This window comes from Staurois parvus, unplaced genomic scaffold (genome assembly GCF_062004578.1).
Source record: "Staurois parvus isolate SC_StPar_1 unplaced genomic scaffold, SC_StPar_1.0 ptg001682l, whole genome shotgun sequence".
NCBI lineage: Eukaryota > Metazoa > Chordata > Amphibia > Anura > Ranidae > Staurois > Staurois parvus.
Window position 1 is genome coordinate 124178 of NW_028319478.1, and position 22040 is coordinate 146217.

The 22040-nt window shown below is 46.8% G+C and overlaps 1 protein-coding gene across 4 annotated transcripts in view; it reads left to right on the top strand.

Annotated features, from left to right (window-relative positions):
• Positions 1–22040, top strand: part of SRGAP3 (SLIT-ROBO Rho GTPase activating protein 3) — a 187390-nt gene that overhangs the window by 101554 nt on the left and 63796 nt on the right. For 2 of the 4 annotated variants that reach the window (XM_089663412.1, XM_089663415.1), the window contains exons 4-10: positions 3187–3249; positions 5377–5562; positions 5828–5956; positions 11217–11441; positions 14222–14323; positions 15016–15213; positions 20265–20349. In XM_089663412.1, the coding sequence (XP_089519538.1) occupies positions 3187–3249; positions 5377–5562; positions 5828–5956; positions 11217–11441; positions 14222–14323; positions 15016–15213; positions 20265–20349 (988 nt within the window). The remainder of the gene's footprint in view (positions 1–3186; positions 3250–5376; positions 5563–5827; positions 5957–11216; positions 11442–14221; positions 14324–15015; positions 15214–20264; positions 20350–22040) is intronic. The other 2 variants (XM_089663414.1, XM_089663416.1) reach the window with 1 other exon arrangement.

The following is a 22040-nucleotide window of genomic DNA, read 5'->3' on the forward strand; positions in this document are numbered from 1 at the left end:
ACCTCCGATCAGCCCCAACGCATGCACTTCAGACCTCAGATCAGCACCAATGCATGCACTTCAGACCTCAGATCAGCCCCAATGCATGCACTTCAGACCTCAGATCAGCCCCAATGCATGCACTTCAGACCTCAGATCGGCCCCAATGCATGCACATCAGACTTCAGATCAGCACCAATGCATGCACATCAGACCTCAGATCAGCACCAATGCATGCACATCAGACCTCAGATCAGCACCAATGCATGCACTTCACACCTCAGATCAGCCCCAATGCATGCACTTCACACCTCAGATCAGCCGAGTGCATGCATTTCAGACTTCAGATCAGCCGAGTGCATGCACTTCAGACCCTGGATCAGCCACAATGCATGCACTGTAGACCTGGGATCTGCTCCAATGCATGCACTTTAGACCTCAGGTCAGCCCCAATGCTTACACTTCAAACTTCAGATTAGCCCAGTGTATGCACTTCAGACCTCAGATCAGTCCCAACACATGCATTTCAGACATCAGATCAGCCCCAATGCATGCACTGCAGACCTTAGATCAGCCCCAATGCATGCACATCACACCTCAGATCAGCCCCAATGCATGCACTTCAGACCTTAGATCAGCCCCAATGCATGCACATCAGACCTCAGATTAGCCCCAATGCATGCACATCAGACCTCAGATTAGCCCCCATGCATGCACTTCACACCTCAGATCAGCCCCAATGCATGGACTTCACACCTCAGATCAGCCCCAATGCATGGGCTTCACACCTCAGATCAGCCCCAATGCATGCACATCAGTCCTCAGATCAGCACCAATGAGTCCACCCCAGACCTCAGATCAGCCCCAATGCATGCACATCAGTCTTCAGATCAGCACCAATGCATGCACCCCAGACCTCAGATCAGCCCCAATGCATGCACCCCAGACCTCAGATCAGCCCCAATGCATGCACCCCAGACCTCAGATCAGCCCCAATGCATGCACCCCAGACCTCAGATCAGCCCCAATGCATGCACCCCAAACCTCAGATCAGCCCCAATGCATGCACCCCAGACCTCAGATCAGCCACAATGCATGCACCCCAGACCTCAGATCAGCCACAATGCATGCACTTCAGACCTCAGATCAGCCCCAATGCATGCACCCCAGACCTCAGATCAGCCACAATGCATGCACCCCAGACCTCAGATCAGCCACAATGCATGCACCCCAGACCTCAGATCAGCCACAATGCATGCACTTCAGACCTCAGATCAGCACCAATGCATGCACTTCAGACCTCAGATCAGCCCCAATGCATGCACTTCAGACCTCAGATCAGCCCCAATGCATGCACTTCAGTCCTCAGATCAGCACCAATGCATGCACTTCATACCTCAGATCAGCCCCAATGCATGCACTTCAGTCTTCAGATCAGCCCCAATGCATGCACTTCACACCTCAGATCAGCCCCAATGCATGCACTTCAGTCTTCAGATCAGCCCCAATGCATGCACTTCAGTCTTCAGATCAGCACCAATGCATGCACCCCAGACCTCAGATCAGCCCCAATGCATCCACCCCAGACCTCAGATCAGCCCCAATGCATGCACTTCACACTTCAGATCAGCCACAATGCATGCACTTCACACCTCAGATCAGCACCAATGCATGCACTTCAGGCTTCAGATCAGCACCAATGCATGCACTTCAGACCTCAGATCAGCCCCAATGCATGCACTTCAGTCCTCAGATCAGCACCAATGCATGCACTTCAGTCTTCAGATCAGCACCAATGCATGCACTTCACACCTCAGATCAGCCCCAATGCATGCACTTCACACCTCAGATCAGCCCCAATGCATGCACTTCACACCTCTGATCAGCCCCAATGCATGCACTTCACACCTCAGATCAGCCGAGTGCATGCATTTCAGACTTCAGATCAGCGGAGTGCATGCACTTCAGACTAGCCCAAATGCATGCACGTCAGACCCTGGATCAGCCACAATGCATGCACTGCAGACCTGAGATCTGCTCCAATGCATGCACTTCAGACCTCAGGTCAGCCCCAATGCATGCACTTCAGTCTTCAGATCAGCCCAGTGTATGCATTTCAGACTTCAGATCAGACCTAATGCATGCACTTTAGACCTCAGGTCAACCCCAATGCTTACACTTCAAACTTCAAATTAGCCCAGTGTATGCATTTCAGACCTCAGATTAGTCCCAACACATGCACTTCAGACCTCAGATCCACCCAATGCATGCACTTCAGACCTCAGATCAGTCCCAACGCATGCACTTCAGACCTCAGATCAGTCCCAACGCATGCACTTCAGACCTCAGATCCACTCAGTGCATGCACTTCAGACCTCAGATCAGTCCCAACGCATGCACTTGAGACCTCAGATCAGTCCCAACGCATGCTTTCGAGACCTCAGATCAGTCCCAACGCATGCACTTCAGACCTCAGATCCACTCAATGCATGCACTTCAGACCTCAGATCCACACAATGTATGCACTTTAGACCTCAGATCAGTCCCAACGCATGCACCTCAGACCTCAGATCAGTCCCAACGCATGCACTTCAGACCTCAGATCAGTCCCAACGCATGCACTTCCGACCTCAGATCCACTCAATGCATGCACTCCAGACCTCAGATCCACCCAATGTATGCACTTTAGACCTCAGATCAGTCCCAACGCATGCACTTCAGACCTCAGATCAGTCCCAACGCATGCACTTCAGACCTCAGATCAGTCCCAACGCATGCACCTCAGACCTCAGATCCGCCCAATGCATGCACCTTAGACCTCAGATCCGCCCAATGCATGCACTTCAGACCTCAGATCCACCCAATGCATGCACCTCAGACCTCAGATCCGCCCAATGCATGCACTTCAGACCTCAGATCTGCCCTAAATGCTGTACATTGGGAACACAGGACACCCCTCTAGGTATGCGGACGGGCTTCTTCCACACAACATGCTGACATCCTCAACCACCTGCAGGTTCTCCGTGACATCAGGGAGGCGGACGGGGTCAGGCTTTGTAATTGACAGCCAGATGGCATCATGCGCCCGCCTAGGCTTGCATGCCAGGGGGTGGGGGGGGGGGGTTGCCTTCCCTTGGGTTAGACCATCTGTACCCTTTTCATCTCAATATCTTGATAGAGTTCTAATTGTAAATTCATCTTTTACAGAGTAAGGACATCGGGCTGCAGATGCATGAAGAACTGGCGAAGGTCACCAATGAACTTTATACTGTGAGTGTCTCCATGGGGCCTTCTGGAGTCCAATGTAAAGAGTCCAATATGGATATTTCACGAATGTTGGCGGACACCATTGGACTTCATCATTTGCTGTGATTTCATATTTCTCTGGGACTGAGGTGATGAGGTCCTGGGTGTCCCGTCATAGGGAACTAAAACTCCGGCAGGGTGGGTGATCCCCATTGTATTAGGTGCAGCAAGTGGGCGGAGCTGGGAACCCAGAGGAAGATATCTCAGGACTGGAACCCTCAATGGGAAGGAGAACATGTCCACACTGTGATTTCATATTTCTCTGGGACTGAGGTGATGAGGTCCTGGGAGTCCCATCTTAGGGAACTAAAACCCTGGCAGGGTGGGTGATCCCCATTGTATTAGATGCAGCAAGTGGGCGGAGCTGGGAACCCAGGGGAAGATATCCTACTACTGGAACCCTCAATGGGAAGAAGAACATGTCCACACTGTGATTTCATATTTCTCTGGGACTGAGGTGATGAGGTCCTGGGAGTCCCATCTTAGGGAACTAAAACTCCGGCAGGGTGGGTGATCCCCATTGTATTGGGTGCAGCAAGTGGGCGGAGTTGGGAACCCAGGGGAAGATATCCTACTACTGGAACCCTCAATGGGAAGAAGAACATGTCCACACTGTGATTTCATATTTCTCTGGGACTCAGGTGATGAGGTCCTGGGTGTCCCATCTTAGGGAACTAAAACCCTGGCAGGGTGGGTGATCCCCATTGTATTAGGTGCAGCAAATGGGTGGAGCTGGGAACCCAGGGGAAGATATCCTACTACTGGAACCCTCAATGGGAAGAAGAACATGTCCACATCATAACTGCAACATCAGGTATGGGTGGAGAGGCTATGTTGGCTCCCTGCGTACACTCTGTAATGTTCTTCAGGGAACCTGTAATGTGTCACACCAACATTTTAGCAATAACCTTTAAAATGAATGACAGATACCTGGGTGTTCACTCATTGCCCTCCAGCACCGGGTGGGGGTGGGGTGTCTGTAGAGCAGAGGACATTTTATTCTGTTTAAAATAGCAAAAGTATTTACAGAAAACAGTGACAGTTAAAGCAGAACTCCGGCCAATACCGGCTCCTCTATTGGGCTAAAATGACTTACTCTGATGTCACCGCACACTGTGAGCTTCTCACTATGTGCATTAGAAGCTGCAGCAAGTCAGACAGAGCTCCACCTCATTTCCTGGCTGGAGAACATCTTTAAATCATGGAGACATCACATGTTTTGTATTTTTACCTATTTATTTATTTTTTCTCCCACATTTGGTCACCTTTCACTTATGTGTGTGTTTTTTTTCCTCACGGATGGGAGGGTGTGGGTCCTCGGGCCTGCCCTGAAGTCTAGGGGGAGGATGTGTGGCCTTTTGCTTCCTGTTCCTGGAGGGGTCACTCTTCGGGAGAGCCCCCTGACCTAGTACTTGGTGGTCGGCTTCGGCTAGCCACAAGGAAAGAGGTCTACCAGGTCTTTTGGTTAGGTGGACCATGTGGAAACCTCAGTCCCTGTCAGGAGCCTCACGCCCCTAAGTGCACTTTTTTTTTGTTGGTGTTTTGCACTGTTTTTTTATTCACTTACGGGTTTTTTGTTTTTTCGCACCTCCGCGGACATCAGGTGTAGGCATTGCTCCACACTGAAACCCACCCATCAAGGCATTTTGATATTTGTATAACTCCTGCCAAGAGCGAGACCACTACTTGCATCAGGGCTGAGGGCTCTTGATTGAAGCACTGAGGCAGGGTGCTCTGATGTTTCTTAGGACGCTATGTACAGCACCCTGAAAGCCTCTCCCATCAGCCATAATCAGCCTGCATTTCTTAGACAATCAAGGAGACCCAGTAAAGAGTTGACCATACAGTGAGCATGATGGTTAGATGTCCACAAGCATTCACGTTTGGGTGTCCAAAACATCAGACGCCATGTTTGCATTTTGTTTGCTTGAACCCCATATTTGAAATGGAGTTCATTGGTATGGATACAAACATGGCTTCTAATGGTTTGGTGCCTTTATCTCTCTTTGGGAATAAGATCTGTGAGATGACCTTTATATGGGCCAGTTGTGTCTTAAAACCCCTCTCCCTTGTTTCTTGACCCATGTGCAGGTGATGAAGACGTACCACATGTACCATGCTGAAAGCATCAATGCGGAGAGCAAGCTGAAGGATGCCGAAAAGCAGGAGGAGAAACAGTTTAGCAAATCAGCAGACCTCGGGCCCAACGCCCTGCGGCATGAAGACCGAGCTCAGAGACGGAGCTCTGTGAAGAAGATTGAGAAGATGAAGGAAAAGGTAAGGGTGCAGTTCCGGATAATGATGGGTAACAATTGTTGCCAAACATAGGCTATAAAACCATGACTAGGGATTAATTCCTGCTCTGTGATCTCTCACAGAGCTAATGAACCTCACCACCAGGAGTTATCTTCAGTATTTTATTGCTGAGATAGAAAAAAAAAAAGGATGGCGGTTGACTGTGTTTGGCACTCTATTAAAACCCTGCATGTGCTGACATCTTCACCCGTTGTGTTCTTACCTATTCCATCTTGCTGTCTTCCAGCGACAAGCCAAGTATTCGGAGAATAAGCTGAAATGCACTAAGGCCAGGAACGAGTACCTGCTCAACTTGGCGGCAACTAATGGCTGCATCAGCAAATACTACATCCATGACGTGTCCGATCTCATAGATGTAAGTGAACTTCATGACGTGTCCGATCTCATAGACGTAAGTGAACTTCATGACGTGTCCAAACTCATAGACGTAAGTGAACTTCATGACGTGTCCGATCTCATAGACGTAATTGAACTTCATGACGTGTCCGATCTCATAGACGTAAGTGAACTCCATGACGTGTCCGATCTCATAGACGTAAGTGAACTCCATGACGTGTCCGATCTCATAGATGTAAGTGAAATTCATGACGTGTCCGATCTCATAGACGTAAGTGAACTTCATGACGTGTCCGATCTCATAGACGTAAGTGAACTCCATGACGTGTCCGATATCATAGATGTAAGTGAACTTCATGACGTGTCTGATCTCATAGACGTAAGTGAAATCCATGACGTGTTCGATGTCATAGACAAAAGTAAATTCCTTGACGTGTCCACACTCATAGATGTACCATAAGTGAACTCCATGACATGTCCGATCTCATAGACGTAAGCAAACTCCAAGCCATGTCCAATCTCATAGACAAAAGTTAATTCCTTGACATGTCCAAACTCATAGATGTACCATAAGTGAACTCCATGACGTGTCCAGTTTCATAGACATAAGTGAACTCCATGACGTGTCCGATCTCTTAGAAGTAAGTGAACTCCAAGCCATGTCCAATCTCATAGACAAAAGTAAACTCCTTGACGTGTCCAGTCTCGTACATAATAGGGAACTCATTGACGTGACCGATCTCATTAATATAAGTAAAATCAATGACAAGTGAACTCCATAACATGTCCTATCACATAAACGTAAGTAAACTCTATGACGTGTCCGATCTCATAGATGTAAGTGAACTCCATGACGTATCCAATCTCATAGACATAAGTGAACTCCATGACATGTAGGATCTCATAGATGTAAGTGAACTCCATGACGTATCCAATCTCATAGACATAAGTGAACTCCATGACATGTAGGATCTCAAAGATGTAAGTGAACTCCATTAGGTGTCCAATCTCATAGACATAAGTGAACTCCATAACATGTATGATCTCATAGACATGTGAACCCCATGACGTGTCCAGTCTCATAAACATAAGCAAACTCCTTGATGTGTCCAATCTCAAAGATATTAGGGAGCTCCATGACGTATCCAAACTCATAGATGTACAGTAAGTGAACTCCATGACATGTCCAATCTCATAGAAGTAAGGAATGGTGCCCAATAATTGGCGTCAGTTGGAGGAATAATACTCCATTGATGGTGTCAGTGGGAGGAATAGTTTCCCATCAATGGTATCAGTAGGAGGAATGGTGCCCAATAATTGGTGTCATTTGGAGGTAGAGTGCCCCATTGATGGTGTCAGTTGGAGGAATAGTGCCATATTGATGGTGTCAGTGGGAGGAATAGTGCCCAATAATTGGTTTCAGTTGGAAGAATAGTGCGCCATTGATGGTGTCAGTTGGAGGAATAGTGTCCCATTGATGGTGTCAGTGAGAAGAATGGTGCCCAATTTTTGGTGTCAGTTGGAGGAATAATACCCCATCGATGGTATCAGTGGGAGGAATAGTGTCCCATCGATGGTGTCAGTGGGAGAAATAGTGTCCCATCGATGGTGTCAGTGGGAGGAATGGTGCCCTATAATTGGTGTCAGTTGGAGGAATAATACCCCATCAATGGTGTCAGTGGGAGGAATAGTGTCCCATCAATGGTATCAGTGGGAGGAATAGTGTCCCCTCAATGGTATCAGTGGGAGGAATGGTGCCCAATAATTGGTGTCAGTTGGAGGTAGAGTGCCCCATTGATGGAGTCAGTTTGAGGAATAGCGCCCCATTGATGGTGTCAGTGGGAAGAATAGCCTCAAAGGCTGGATAAAGGCAACTAAAGGGCTGAAGTTTGATCCTTAAAAAAATACATGCACTGTATATATACAGTATATATTTATTGTTTTTTTTAATGTTTTTTTTCCTAAATAATTGTACAGACAATGGAAGCCATGGTTCCACTGCAGAGCTCCAACAACCCCCTGCTCAGAAAGAGCTGTAATTCTCCAATCAGCAAAGCAGGTGCTCCCAGCTGAATGGAGAACTCTAGTTGTGACTCAGCAGGAGTGGCATGCCAGACCTCTGCAGAGAGACCACTGCTTACCCACAGAGAGCAAGGTCTCCCCTCTGCAGCATGCTGAATGTACTAATATGGAACATGATTGTGTCCATTGTACAAAAGCGAAAAAATAAAATGAGTCCAGTAAGGCCGGAGTATTGGGGTGCCATGCCCCCCCACCCCATCTCTGCATTGGCCATTGTCTCTGTGCTGGGGGGGAGCAGATGGCTCCGTGTCTCCTCTCATCTCCCTAATCACCTCCGGCACACAGAGGAGGGCGAGCGGCAGACCCAGGTGTGCCTGGCGGAGATCGATCTGTGTGCCGCAGGGACCCGGGATCACATGTCACTGATTTCTCTTCATTTCCCCAGCCTGACACAGATGTGCCCCCGACCGTCTCCGAGCTCCGCCCCTCCATGTATACCGGTATGATCGCCCATGGCCGTGTCACCAGCCTGGATGGCCATAGAGATCACTGAGATGATTGGAATAAATATATATATATATACCCCCCAGGACTGCATTCTGTACAAATATATATACAGTCAGGTCCATAAATATTGGGACATCAACACAATTCTAACATTTTTGGCTCTATACACCACCACAATGGATTTGAAATGAAACGAACAAGATGTACTTTAACTGCAGACTGTCAGCTTTAATTTGAGGGTATTTACATCCAAATCAGGTGAACGGTGTAGGAATTACAGCAGTTTGCATATGTGCCTCCCACTTGTTAAGGGACCAAAAGTAATGGGACAGAATAATAATCATAAATCAAACTTTCACTTTTTAATACTTGGTTGCAAATCCTTTGCCGTCAATGACATCCTGAAGTCTGGAACGCATAGACATCACCAAACGCTGGGTTTCATCCCTGGTGATGCTCTGCCAGGCCTCTACTGCAACTGTCTTCAGTTCCTGCTTGTTCTTGGGGCATTTTCCCTTCAGTTTTGTCTTCAGTAAGTGAAATGCTCAATCGGATTCAGGTCAGGTGATGGACTTGGCCATTGCAGAACATTCCACTTCTTTCCCTTAAACTCTTTGGTTGCTTTTGCAGTCTGCTTTGGGTCATTGTCCATCTGCACTGTGAAGCGTCCAATGAGTTGTGAAGCATTTGGCTGAATATGAGCCGATAATATTCCCGAAACACTTCACAATTCATCCGGCTGCTTTTGTCAGCAGTCACATCATCAATAAATACAAGAGAAGCAGTTCCATTGGCAGCCATACATGCCCACGCCATGACACTACCACCACCATGATCACTGATGAGGTGGTATGCTTAGGATCATGAGCAGTTCCTTCTCCATACTCTTCTCTTCCCATCACTCTGGTACAAGTTGATGTCGGTCTCATCTCTCCATAGGATGTTGTTCCAGAACTGTGAAGGCTTTTTTACATGTCGTTTGGCAAACCCTAATCTGGCCTTCCTGTTTTTGAGGCTCACCAATGGTTTCCATCTTGTGGTGAACCCTCTGTATTCACTCTGGTGAAGTCTTCTCTTGATTGGTGACTTTGACACACATACACCTACCTCCTGGAGGGTGTTCTTGATCTGGCCAACTGTTGTGAAGGGTGTTTTCTTCACCAGGGAAAGAATTCTTCGGTCATCCACCACAGTTGTTTTCCGTGGTCTTCCGGGTCTTTTGGTGTTGCTGAGCTCACCGGTGCGTTCCTTCTGTTTAAGAATGTTCCAAACAGTTGTTTTGGCCACGCCTAATGTTTTTGCTATCTCTCTGATGGGTTTGTTTTGTTTTTTCAGCCTAATGATGGCTTCACTGATAGTGACAGCTCTTTGGATCTCATCTTGAGAGTTGACAGCAACAGATTCCAAATGCAAATAGCACACTTGAAATGAACTCTGGACCTTTTATCTGCTCATTGTAATTGGGATAATGAGGGAATAACACACACCTGGCCATGGAACAGCTGAGAAGCCATTTGTCCCATTACTTTTGGTCCCTTAACAAGTGGGAGGCACATATGCAAACTGTTGTAACTCCTACACCGTTCACCTGATTTGGATGTAAATACCCTCAAATTAAAGCTGACAGTCTGCAGTTAAAGCACATCTTGTTCGTTTCATTTCAAATCCATTGTGGTGGTGTATAGAGCCAAACATGTTAGAATTGTGTCGATGTCCCAATATTTATGGACCTGACTGTATATATATATATATATATATATATATATATATATACCCCACAGGACTGCATTCTGTACAAATATATATATATATACCCCCCAGGACTGCATTCTGTACAAATATATATATATATATATACCCCCAGGACTGCATTCTGTACAAATATATATATATATACCCCCCCAGGACTGCATTCTGTACAAATATATATATATATACCCCCCAGGACTGCATTCTGTACAAATATATATATATATACCCCCCAGGACTGCATTCTGTACAAATATATATATATATACCCCCCAGGACTGCATTCTGTACAAATATATATATATATACCCCCCCAGGACTGCATTCTGTACAAATATATATACCCCCCAGGACTGCATTCTGTACAAATATATATATATATACCCCCCAGGACTGCATTCTGTACAAATATATATATATATATATATATACCCCCCAGGACTGCATTCTGTACAAATATATATATATATATATACCCCCAGGACTGCATTCTGTACAAATATATATATATATATATATATATATATATATATATATATACCCCCCAGGACTGCATTCTGTACAAATATATATATATATATATATATATATATATATATATATATATATATATATATATATATATATATACCCCCCAGGACTGCATTCTGTACAAATATATATATATATATACCCCTCAGGACCGCATTCTGTACAAATATATATATATATATATATATATATATATATACCCCTCAGGACCGCATTCTGTACAAATATATATATATATATATATATACCCCAGGAGGGGCAGAGACACAGACTACTAGGGAAGGGAGTCTCCCCATTGTGGGAGGGGCAGAGACACAGACTACTAGGGGAGGGAGTCTCCCCATTGTGGGAGGGGCAGAGACACAGATTAGTGCCTAGCAATGTCAATCATGGGTCGCCCCTTGCTGTGTATTGTACGTGGCGGTATGCACTTACAGGCACTCCAGTCTCACTGACATCTCTGGCTCCAGCAGTGCTGTGATCTGGGCTTTCATGCCAGCCTCGCCCGCACCTTCCGCACATACCTCTCAGCTGAGTACAACCTGGAGACTTCCCGGCATGAAGGCCTTGACATCATCGAGAATGCTGTGGATAATCTGGATGCTCGAAGTGACAAGCACAAAATCATGGACCTCTATAACCAGGTCTTCTGCCCGCCACTGAAGTTTGACTTCCAGCCTCACATGGGTGACGAGGTACGTCCTGCATATGTGTCCTCCAGCAGAATTTCAGGAGAGGAGAGTTATAGAGGAAGGAGCGGAGTCCTCCAGCAGCGCAGAGTATTTCAGGAGAGGAGTTATAGAGGAAGGAGAGGAGTCCTCCAGCAGTGCAGAGTATTTCAGGAGAGGAGAGTTATAGAGGAAGGAGAGGAGTCCTCCAGCAGTGCAGAGTATTTCAGGAGAGGAGTTATAGAGGAAGGAGCGGAGTCCTCCAGCAGTGCAGAGTATTTCAGGAGAGGAGAGTTATAGAGGAAGGAGCGGAGTCCTCCAGCAGAGCAGAGTATTTCAGGAGAGGAGTTATAGAGGAAGGAGCGGAGTCCTCCAGCAGTGCAGAGTATTTCAGGAGAGGAGAGTTATAGAGGAAGGAGCGGAGTCCTCCAGCAGAGCAGAGTATTTCAGGACAGGAGAGTTATAGAGGAAGGAGTGGAGTCCTCCGGCAGCGCAGAGTATTTCAGGAGAGGAGAGTTATAGAGGAAGGAGTGGAGTCCTCCGGCAGCGCAGAGTATTTCAGGAGAGGAGTTATAGAGGAAGGAGAGGAGTCCTCCAGCAGTGCAGAGTATTTCAGGAGAAGAGAGTTACAGAGGAAGGAGCGGAGTCCTCCAGCAGTGCAGAGTATTTCAGGAGAGGAGTTATAGAGGAAGGAGAGGAGTCCTCCAGCAGTGCAGAGTATTTCAGGAGAGGAGTTATAGAGGAAGGAGAGGAGTCCTCCAGCAGTGCAGAGTATTTCAGGAGAAGAGAGTTATAGAGGAAGGAGAAGAGTCCTCCAGCAGCGCAGAGTATTTCAGGAGAGGAGAGTTAGAGAGGAAGGAGAGGAGTCCTCCAGCAGAGCAGAGTATTTCAGGAGAGGAGAGTTATAGGGGAAGGAGAAGAGTCCTCCAGCAGCGCAGAGTATTTCAGGAGAGGAGTTATAAAGGAAGGAGCGGAGTCCTCGAGCAGAGTATTTCAGGAGAGGAGAGTTATAGAGGAAGGAGAGGAGTCCTCTGGCAGTGCAGAGTATTTCAGGAGAGGAGAGTTATAGAGGAAGGAGCGGAGTCCTCCAGCAGTGCAGAGTATTTCAGGAGAGGAGAGTTATAGAGGAAGGAGCGGAGTCCTCCAGCAGTGCAGAGTATTTCAGGAGAGGAGAGTTATAGAGGAAGGAGCGGAGTCCTCCAGCAGAGCAGAGTATTTCAGGAGAGGAGAGTTATAGAGGAAGGAGCGGAGTCCTCCAGCAGCGCAGGGTATATCAGGAGAGGAGTTATAGAGGAAGGAGAGGAGTCCTCCAGCAGAGCAGAGTATTTCAGGAGAGGAGAGTTATAGAGGAAGGAGTGGAGTCCTCCGGCAGCGCAGAGTATTTCAGGAGAGGAGTTATAGAGGAAGGAGAGGAGTCCTCCAGCAGTGCAGAGTATTTCAGGAGAAGAGAGTTACAGAGGAAGGAGCGGAGTCCTCCAGCAGTGCAGAGTATTTCAGGAGAGGAGAGTTACAGAGGAAGGAGCGGAGTCCTCCAGCAGAGCAGAGTATTTCAGGAGAGGAGAGTTACAGAGGAAGGAGCGGAGTCCTCCAGCAGTGCAGAGTATTTCAGGAGAGGAGAGTTACAGAGGAAGGAGCGGAGTCCTCCAGCAGAGCAGAGTATTTCAGGAGAGGAGAGTTATAGAGGAAGGAGCGGAGTCCTCCAGCAGTGCAGAGTATTTCAGGAGAGGAGTTATAGAGGAAGGAGAGGAGTCCTCCAGCAGTGCAGAGTATTTCAGGAGAGGAGTTATAGAGGAAGGAGCGGAGTCCTCCAGCAGCGCAGAGTATTTCAGGAGAGGAGAGTTATAGAGGAAGGAGCGGAGTCCTCCAGCAGAGCAGAGTATTTCAGGAGAGGAGAGTTATAGAGGAAGGAGCGGAGTCCTCCAGCAGAGCAGAGTATTTCAGGAGAGGAGTTATAGAGGAAGGAGCGGAGTCCTCCAGCAGCGCAGAGTATTTCAGGAGAGGAGAGTTATAGAGGAAGGAGTGGAGTCCTCCGGCAGTGCAGAGTATTTCAGGAGAGGAGTTATAGAGGAAGGAGAGGAGTCCTCCAGCAGTGCAGAGTATTTCAGGAGAAGAGAGTTACAGAGGAAGGAGCGGAGTCCTCCAGCAGAGCAGAGTATTTCAGGAGAGGAGTTATAGAGGAAGGAGCGGAGTCCTCTAGCAGTGCAGAGTATTTCAGGAGAGGTGTTATAGAGGAAGGAGCGGAGTCCTCCAGCAGCGCAGAGTATTTCAGGAGAGGAGAGTTATAGAGGAAGGAGCGGAGTCCTCCAGTAGTGCAGAGTATTTCAGGAGGGGAGTTATAGAGGAAGGAGCGGAGTCCTCCAGTAGTGCAGAGTATTTCAGGAGGGGAGTTATAGAGGAAGGAGCGGAGTCCTCCAGTAGTGCAGAGTATTTCAGGAGGGGAGTTATAGAGGAAGGAGCGGAGTCCTCCAGTAGTGCAGAGTATTTCAGGAGAAGAGTTATAGAGGAAGGAGCGGAGTCCTCCAGTAGTGCAGAGTATTTCAGGAGGGGAGTTATAGAGGAAGGAGCGGAGTCCTCCAGCAGTGCAGAGTATTAGTATGTCTGAGAGGCAGAAATTGCTCAAGGAACCCCTAGCAACCTCTGGAGGAGAACCCTTGGGTTCCATGGAACCCTAGTTGAGAAACCCTGGGTTAGAGGATGGAATCTTGATGTAGCCTATTGGCACAGTGATGTTCTTTTTTTCCTTTAATCTGTGAGTATTACATTCATGTTTCATATGTGTCTTTGGAACCTTTCTGCCATTTTTTTAGGTGTGTCAGGTGAGTGCTCAGCAGCCGGTACAGATGGAACTCCTCGTGCGATATCACCAGCTGCAGTCACGTCTCACCACGCTGAAGATTGAAAACGACGAGGTGATTTCCTGCCTGTATTTGTCTTCTTGCCTTTATAGTAGAGAACAATTGTTCTTTCCTCGGCAACTCTTCTCACACTCGTTAGGCTTGTCCACACTTGACTAAATTTCAGACTCCTAAGAAATGCTCCTCTAGCGTTGTTATGGACGTGAGATGCATTGGAGCTGCACGCAAAAGCCCTTGCAATACATTTTATGGGTGTGCTCCATCCAGACATGAAAGTTATGCTGGTACACCTCTGCACAGCTCACCTACTGATTGGTTTTCACTTCCATCCTGACCTGTTGACTATATATTTACCACGGCCTCCTCTTCTATGAAAATGCAGCCACTGTGTTCTGGGGTTCCACCCTCTCCCTTATTGCTCGTGCAGTCTCACCTTGGAGCAGGAGTACCCAGTTGGCAAAATGCTTGAAGTTGGCCCAGAATCCTGTTCACATTCTTCTGAATATGGCTGCTTAGGGTCTTCTTAAACTTTAGGAGTGTTTCCCGAGAGGTCCACCAATTGATCTTACTAGATGCTTAGAGTTCTATCATTGGAGGAGTTATCCAGAGTAACCAATAAAATTACAGGCTGCCATCTTTCTTTTGGAGCCCAGAATGTTGCAGAGGATACTTTGTAACTATTACAGTCTGCAGGTTTTCTATACAAACGTTACCGTATGTGATCCATGTTCCGTGTGTTGGTGCAGGTGAAGAAGACCTTAGATGCCACCATGCAGACCCTGCAGGACATGCTGACCGTTGAGGACTTTGATGTCTCTGATGCCTTCCAGCACAGCCGCTCCACCGAGTCCATCAAACTGGCCGCCTCGGAGACCTACATGAGCAAACTGAACATCTCCAAACGCAGAGCCAACCAGCAAGAGACGGAGAGCTTCTACTTCACGGTAGTTGATAAGATGTCTCTTGACTCGTAGGGAAGTCCCATTACCCTCACAATGCCTCTACCAGAGCCTCCATGAAATAGGCTGGTGCATGAGGGTTTTCAGGCTCTTTCACTCAGGCATGGAATTGGACCACAGCCTTTAATGTGTATTAACGCACCTACAGCATTAAGGAGCATTTCGGACGTGTTGCACAAGCATTCAAGTCGCGTCAGGCAATGCTCCTCTAAGGCCCCATGTACACGGGACACTTCTGAATGATGGAAACTGACTGCTGGAAACCGTGGGTTACAAAAAGTCTGTTTAGCTGAGTTTGCATAACGCGTTTATGTGCGTTTGCGTTTAGAATCTTTTTTAAAAGATAAGCACAGGAGAACCTCCCCAAATGCCCAGAATGCACTGAAAAGTGGTAAATTATTAACTATTTCAGACTTTTTCAGAGAAATACAGAGAGTAGAAGCAGAGACAGCAGTATGTGTTGAGATTAGCTTAGGTGTGAGTTGCTCATTAACATTTCTTTTGGGAAAGGTGTCTGGTGGAAGGAGTCATTAAGGCCACCTGGCAGGTGGTCTTCATGAGGAATTTGAGGTGTGAATGATCATTAATATATCTTTTGTTTCCAAGGGTGGGAGAGTTCTGAGGTGTGAATGGCCATTAACATATCTTTTGTTTCCAAGCGTGGGAGAGGTCTGAGGTGTGAATGGTCATTAACATATCTTTATTTTCAAGGGTGGGAGAGGTCTGAGGTGTGAATGGTCATTAACATATCTTTTGTTTCCAAGGGTGGGAGAGGTCTTAGGTGTGAATTGGTCATTAACATATCTTTTGTTTCCAAGGGTGGGAGAGGTCTGAGGTGTGAATGGTCATTAATATATCTTTTGTTTCCAAGGGTGGGAGAGGTATGAGGTGTGAATTGGTCATTAACATATCTTTTGTTTCCAAGGGTGGGAGAGGTCTGAGGTGTGAATGATCATTAACATATCTTTTGTTTCCAAGGGTGGGAGAGGTCTGAGGTGTGAATGGTTATTAACATATCTTTATTTTCAAGGGTGGGAGAGGTCTGAGGTGTGAATTGGTCATTACAATGTGGGACAAGTTTGGTAGGAACATTCTGTGTTCAGTGTTTTGTCCATCTGAGCACCTTGAAAACGCTTTCCATGCATTTTTCATGATGAAAAAAGGCTCTGGACAGCATCGGGAACTGGAAGAGTTAAATAAAATGCAAACGCTTATAAACACGATTTGACGTGTTTAGCTGCATTTACAAGCGTTTTGCGTTTGAAACGCTGATAAAATTGACTGCTGAACTCAAGTTTTCTGCGTTCAAAAAAACGACTGTAAACTCAAATGCCTGTAAATGACGATGTGTACATAGACACATAGGAAAACATTAGGGAGAGTTCAGGGGCTGCTGAAAAAACGCAGAACAGCTCCTGAACGTGAGTTTATCAGTCGCAGTGTACATGAGCTCTAACACCCTGTGAGATTTTTTCAATTTTTTTTTTACAAGGTTGTAAAGGGAAATGGTCACTTTATGTGTCCTGGTTCACACCGGTGCGGCTTCAGGTGCGACATGCGATTTCCAAATCGCATCTGAAGTCTGAATGTATTTCTATGGCATCGTCTTAATCAGTGCGATCTGAAGTATCGCCATTTTAAAAATAGTTCCTGCACTCCTTTTTTTTTCCCGATTTCATTGCGACTTGCATCGACTTCTGTTAAAAGAAGTTGCAATATGCAGTGAAATCGGTAAAAATCGCACTAATCTGGGGCTTTGAAATAGCAAATACTTCAAGTGAAGTATCGTGATTTCAAGGTCACGTTCAGTGTGCACCGGGGCTTAGCACCATAGATGCGTTTACAGCGTGCTTGGGACACATTTCAGTAGGAATGAATGGAAGTGGTTGCAAAGCGTCAACACCTGCCGAAGGACTCTTTCACGCAGCTGTTGAAAATAGGGGGTTGGTCGATGTTTTTACCGCTTCCCGACCCTTAAAGACAATGGAGGTGTACGCACTGCAGCGTTAGAGTTGTGGCTGGGCAAAAATATGGGCTCGTTCACATGTGCTTTGATCTCTGAAGAGTGATATGCGTTCAGGTCGCTTTTCAGATGCCTGCTTTATCCCCTTGAATGGGTTGCGCTCGGCGGGTTCTACACCTGCTGAAACCAACATGGGGTATATTCGGGCAGCACAGTGGCTAAATGGTTAGAACTTCTGCCTGGCAGTACTCGGGTCGTTGGTTTGAATCCCAAACACGGCACCACCTGTCTGGTGTTTGCATGTTCTCCCTGTGACTGTGTGGGTTTCCTCCAAGTAGTCCGGCTTCCTCTCACACTCCAAAAAACATGCTGGTAGGTAGATTGGATCCTGTCTAAATTGTCCCTAGTATGTGTATGTATGAATGTGAGTTAGGGACCTTAGATTGTACGCTCCTCAGGGGCGGGGACTGAATGTACAATATATGTGTAAAGCGCTGTATAAGTACCTGAAATAAATAAAATGAATTTCCTGCCATGGCCACGAAGCAAAGCATATGTATACTCACTGCCTCTGCAGCTAAAGGGGGAGTGGTTGGTAAAAACGCAGCTGAACCACAGTATTTTACTGCCTCTCACTACTAGTGTGAATGAGCCCCTAATACTACCTGCAGAGCTTGGCAGGCATTGATGCTTTGCAACCCCCTCCATTCGCATCTACTAAAATGTGCCACATGTGCAACGCAAACGCACCGTAAATGTGCCTATGGCATTTAAAGTGCAATTGCAAAGCGTCAAAAGTGACATTTTAGCCTTGCAAAAAAAAATCTCTTGGGGTGTTTGGGGAGCATTCCTTGAGGAAACTTGAATGCCTGTGCAACACATTCAAAATGCTCAAAAACACTATATGCGCACTACTGCACATTAAAAGCTGCTTTAAAATTCACCTGTGAGACCAGAATACCGCGGGCAGCATTATTTTTGCCGCAACACGAATGCAGCAGTGTGTACACCTCCATCTACTCCTTATTTTAACAATTTTGAGCGGCGTTGATAGGCTGTTGGGAAGCGGTACAAATGCCACCCAGCTGCCTGTTTTCAATGCCTGTGTGAAAGAGCCCTTTAGGTATTGTATATTACATCAGGACTTCAGCTTTTATACATAATGGGATGCTAATGAGATCTTAGGATAGTAAAATGATAAAGTTGAAATGGTAACCCCCAAAGGATCGCAGCTCCCCGGGTACTAAATCTTTTCAAAATCTTTTCATTGGATGTAAATAAAAATCATAAAACAGCTAACAATCCGGAAATTAGATGCTCCTTTATTGAAGGGTCATGTGACCCCATAGTAAGCTGGGACACGTTATCAAGCATCAGTAATATTTGCAATGTGTCTAATGTACACTATATTGCCCCAAGTATCGGGCCGCCGGCCTTTCCACACACATGACATTTAATGGCATCCTAGTCTTAGTACGTAGGGTTCAATGTTGAGTTGGCCCCGCCCTTTCCACACACATGATCTTTAATGGCCCCCAGTCTTAGTCCGTAGGGTTCAATATTAAGTTGGCCCAACCCTTTCCACACACATGACCTTTAATGGCCCCCAGTCTTAGTCCGTAGGGGTCAATATGGAGTTGGCCCCGCCCTTTGCAGCTATAACAGCTTCAACTCTTCTGGGAAGGCCGTCCACAAGGTTTAGGAGGGTGTCTATGGGAAGGTTGGACCATTCTTCCAGAAGCACATTTGTCAGGTCAGGCACTGATGTCGGGGGAGGAGGCCTGGCTCGCAGTCTCCGCTCTAATTCATCCCAAAGGTGTTCTATGGGGTTGAGGTCAGGACTCTGTGCAGGACAGTCAAGTTCCTCCACCCCAAACTGGCTCCTCCATGTCTTTATGGACCTTGCTTTGTGCACTGGTGGGCAGTCATGTTGGAACAGGAAGGGGCCATCCCCAAACTCTTCCCACAAAGTTGGGAGCATGAAATGATCCAAAATGTCTTAGTATACTGACAGCTTAAGAGTTCCCTTCACTGGAACTAGGGGGCCAAGCCCAACCCCTGAAAAACAACCCCACACCATAATCCCCCCATCAACAAACTTTACACTTGGCACAATGCAATCAGGCAAGTACCGTTCTCCTGGCAACTGCCAAACCCAGACACGTCCATCGGATTGCCAGACAGAGAAACATGATTGGTCACTCCAGAGAACACGCCTCCTCTGCTCTAGAGTCCAGTGGCGGCGTGCTTTACATCACAGCATCCGACGCTTTGCATTGCACTTGGTGATGGAAGGCTTGGATGCAGCTGCTCGGCCATGGAAACCCATTCCATGAAGCTCTCTACGCACTGTTGTTGTGCTCATCTGAAGGCCGCACCAAGTTTGGAGGTCTTTAGCTATTGACTCTGCAGACAGTTGGCGACTTCTGCGCACTGTGCGCTTCAGCATGCGCTGACCCCGCCCTGTCATGTGACGTGGCCTACCACTTGGTGGCTGTGTTGCTGTTGTTCCCAGTTGCTTCCACTTTGTTATAATCCCACTAACAGTTGAGCGTGGAATATTTAGTGGCCAGGAAATGTCACGGATGGACTTATTGCCCAGGTGGCCACCTATCACGGTACCACATTTGATTTCACTGAGCTCCTGAGAGCGACCCATTCTTTCACCAATGTTTGTAGAAGCCGTCTGCATGCCTAGGGGCTTGATTGTATATACCTGTGTCCATGGAGGGGATTGGAACACCTGAATCACATGATTTGGACAGCTGGCCCAAAACTTTTGGCAATATAGTGTATAAAATGAAAGTTTAAAAGCATACGTGTAGAAACAAATCAATCCGTACCTTCTGTGCCAGCAATGATCATACTGGACGGGTAATTATAGGAAATGAAGCTTCTAGTGGAAATAAATGATTCATGTGATGAGAATGAAGTGCGATGCTGCCAGCCGCAGAGAGGGCTCTTTACAGGAAGGGCAAGAGGTGATTCCCGGAGAGAGTGTTTTATATGAATAGTATAGAAATTGTTTCTGAGTCTAATGATCCCGCGTTCCTCTTGTTCCTCTCTGTTCCAGAAATTCAAAGAATATCTGAATGGAAGTAATCTGATCACCAAGCTGCAGGCCAAGCATGACCTCCTGAAGCAGGCCCTGGGAGAAGGTGAGAGATTGGCGCGTCTGTGTATGACCATGTAAACGCACAGATAAAATAATGACAGGAGGGGATCCTGTCATTATTTTATCTGTGCGTTTACAATTCTGTGCAATTCCTGGAACCAATAATTCTACTTGCAGCCGTACGATTACAGGAGTTGTAAACATTGTTGGTGTCAATGGGAGAAATGGTGCCCCATTGTGGGTGTCAATGGAAAAAATGGTACCCCATTGTTGACATCAATGGGAGTAATTGTGCCCCATTGTGGGTGTCAATGGGAGAAATGGTGTCCTGTGGTTGGTGACAATGGGAAAAATGGTGCCTCATTGTAGGCATCAGTTGGGAGAAATGGTGCCCCATTGTGGGTGTCGATGGGAGAAATGGTGGCTCATTGTTGGCATCAGTGGGAGAAATTGTGACCCATTGTTGGCATCAATGGAGGAAATGGTGTCCCATTGTGGGTGTTAGTGGGAGAAATGGTGTCCCATTTTTGGTGTTAGTGGGAGAAATTGTGTCCCATTGTGGGTGTCAATGAGAGAAATGGTGCCCCATTGTTGGTGTCAATGAGAGAAATAATGCCCCATTGTTGGTGTCAGTTGGAGAAATGGTGCCCCATTGTTGGTGCCAATGGGAGAATTGGTGCCCTATTGTTGGCATCAATGGGAGAAATTTTGCTCCATTGTGGGTGTCAATGGGAGAAATGATGCCCCATTGTGGGTGTCAATGGGAGAAATGGTGTCCCATTGTGGGTGTTAGTAGCAGAAATGGTGTCCCATTGTGGGTGTTAGTGGCAAAAATGGTGTCCCATTGTGGGTTTTAGTGGGAGAAATGGTGTCCCATTGTTGGTGTCAATGGGAGAAATGGTGCCCCATTGTTGGTGTCAATGAGAGAAATAATGCCCCGTTGTTGGTGTCAGTTGGAGAAAAGGTGCCCCATTGTTCGTGTCAATGGAAAAAATGTTGCCCCATTGTTGACATCAATGGGAGAAATTGTGCCCCATTGTTGGTTTCAATGGAAGAAATGGTGTCCTGTTGTAGGTGACAATGGGTAGAATGGTGCCTCATTGTAGGCATCAGTTGGTGCTTGACATCAATGGGAGAAGTGGTGCTCCATTGTGGGTGTCAATGGGAGAAATGGTACCCCATTGTTGGTGTCAATGAGAGAAATTGTGCCCTATTGTGGGTGATAATGGGAGAATGGTGCCCCATTGTGGGTGTCAATGGGAGAATTGGTGCCCCATTATTGATGTCAATTGGAGTAATGGTGCCCCACTGTTGGTGTCAATGGGAGAAATGGTGCCCAATTGTTGATATCAGGTGGCAGAATGGTGTCTCGTATCAGTGGGAGGAATAATGCCCCAAGGGCCGAATAAAGGCAAGCAAAGTGCTGCAGATTGGAGACCACTGCTGTACACATAGAAGAGCTCCCCCTGCCTGCAGCACCTTGGCTTGCACTACTGCATTCACAGAGTCACACAGATCGCCACCTATTGGTACAATCTGGTGGCACTACCTTGTAATGTATCTTTAAGCCAAGACTTCTTTTTTTTTTCTCCCATTTTGGACAAAGATTGTTAAATACATAACCTTTTTAGGAAATTATTGGGGCAGATATTTAAAGCTGAGCTCCAGGATATGAAAATATTATCTAAATCCATTCATCCGGTGTATTCTTCCAGTCATCCAGTGTGAGACTTC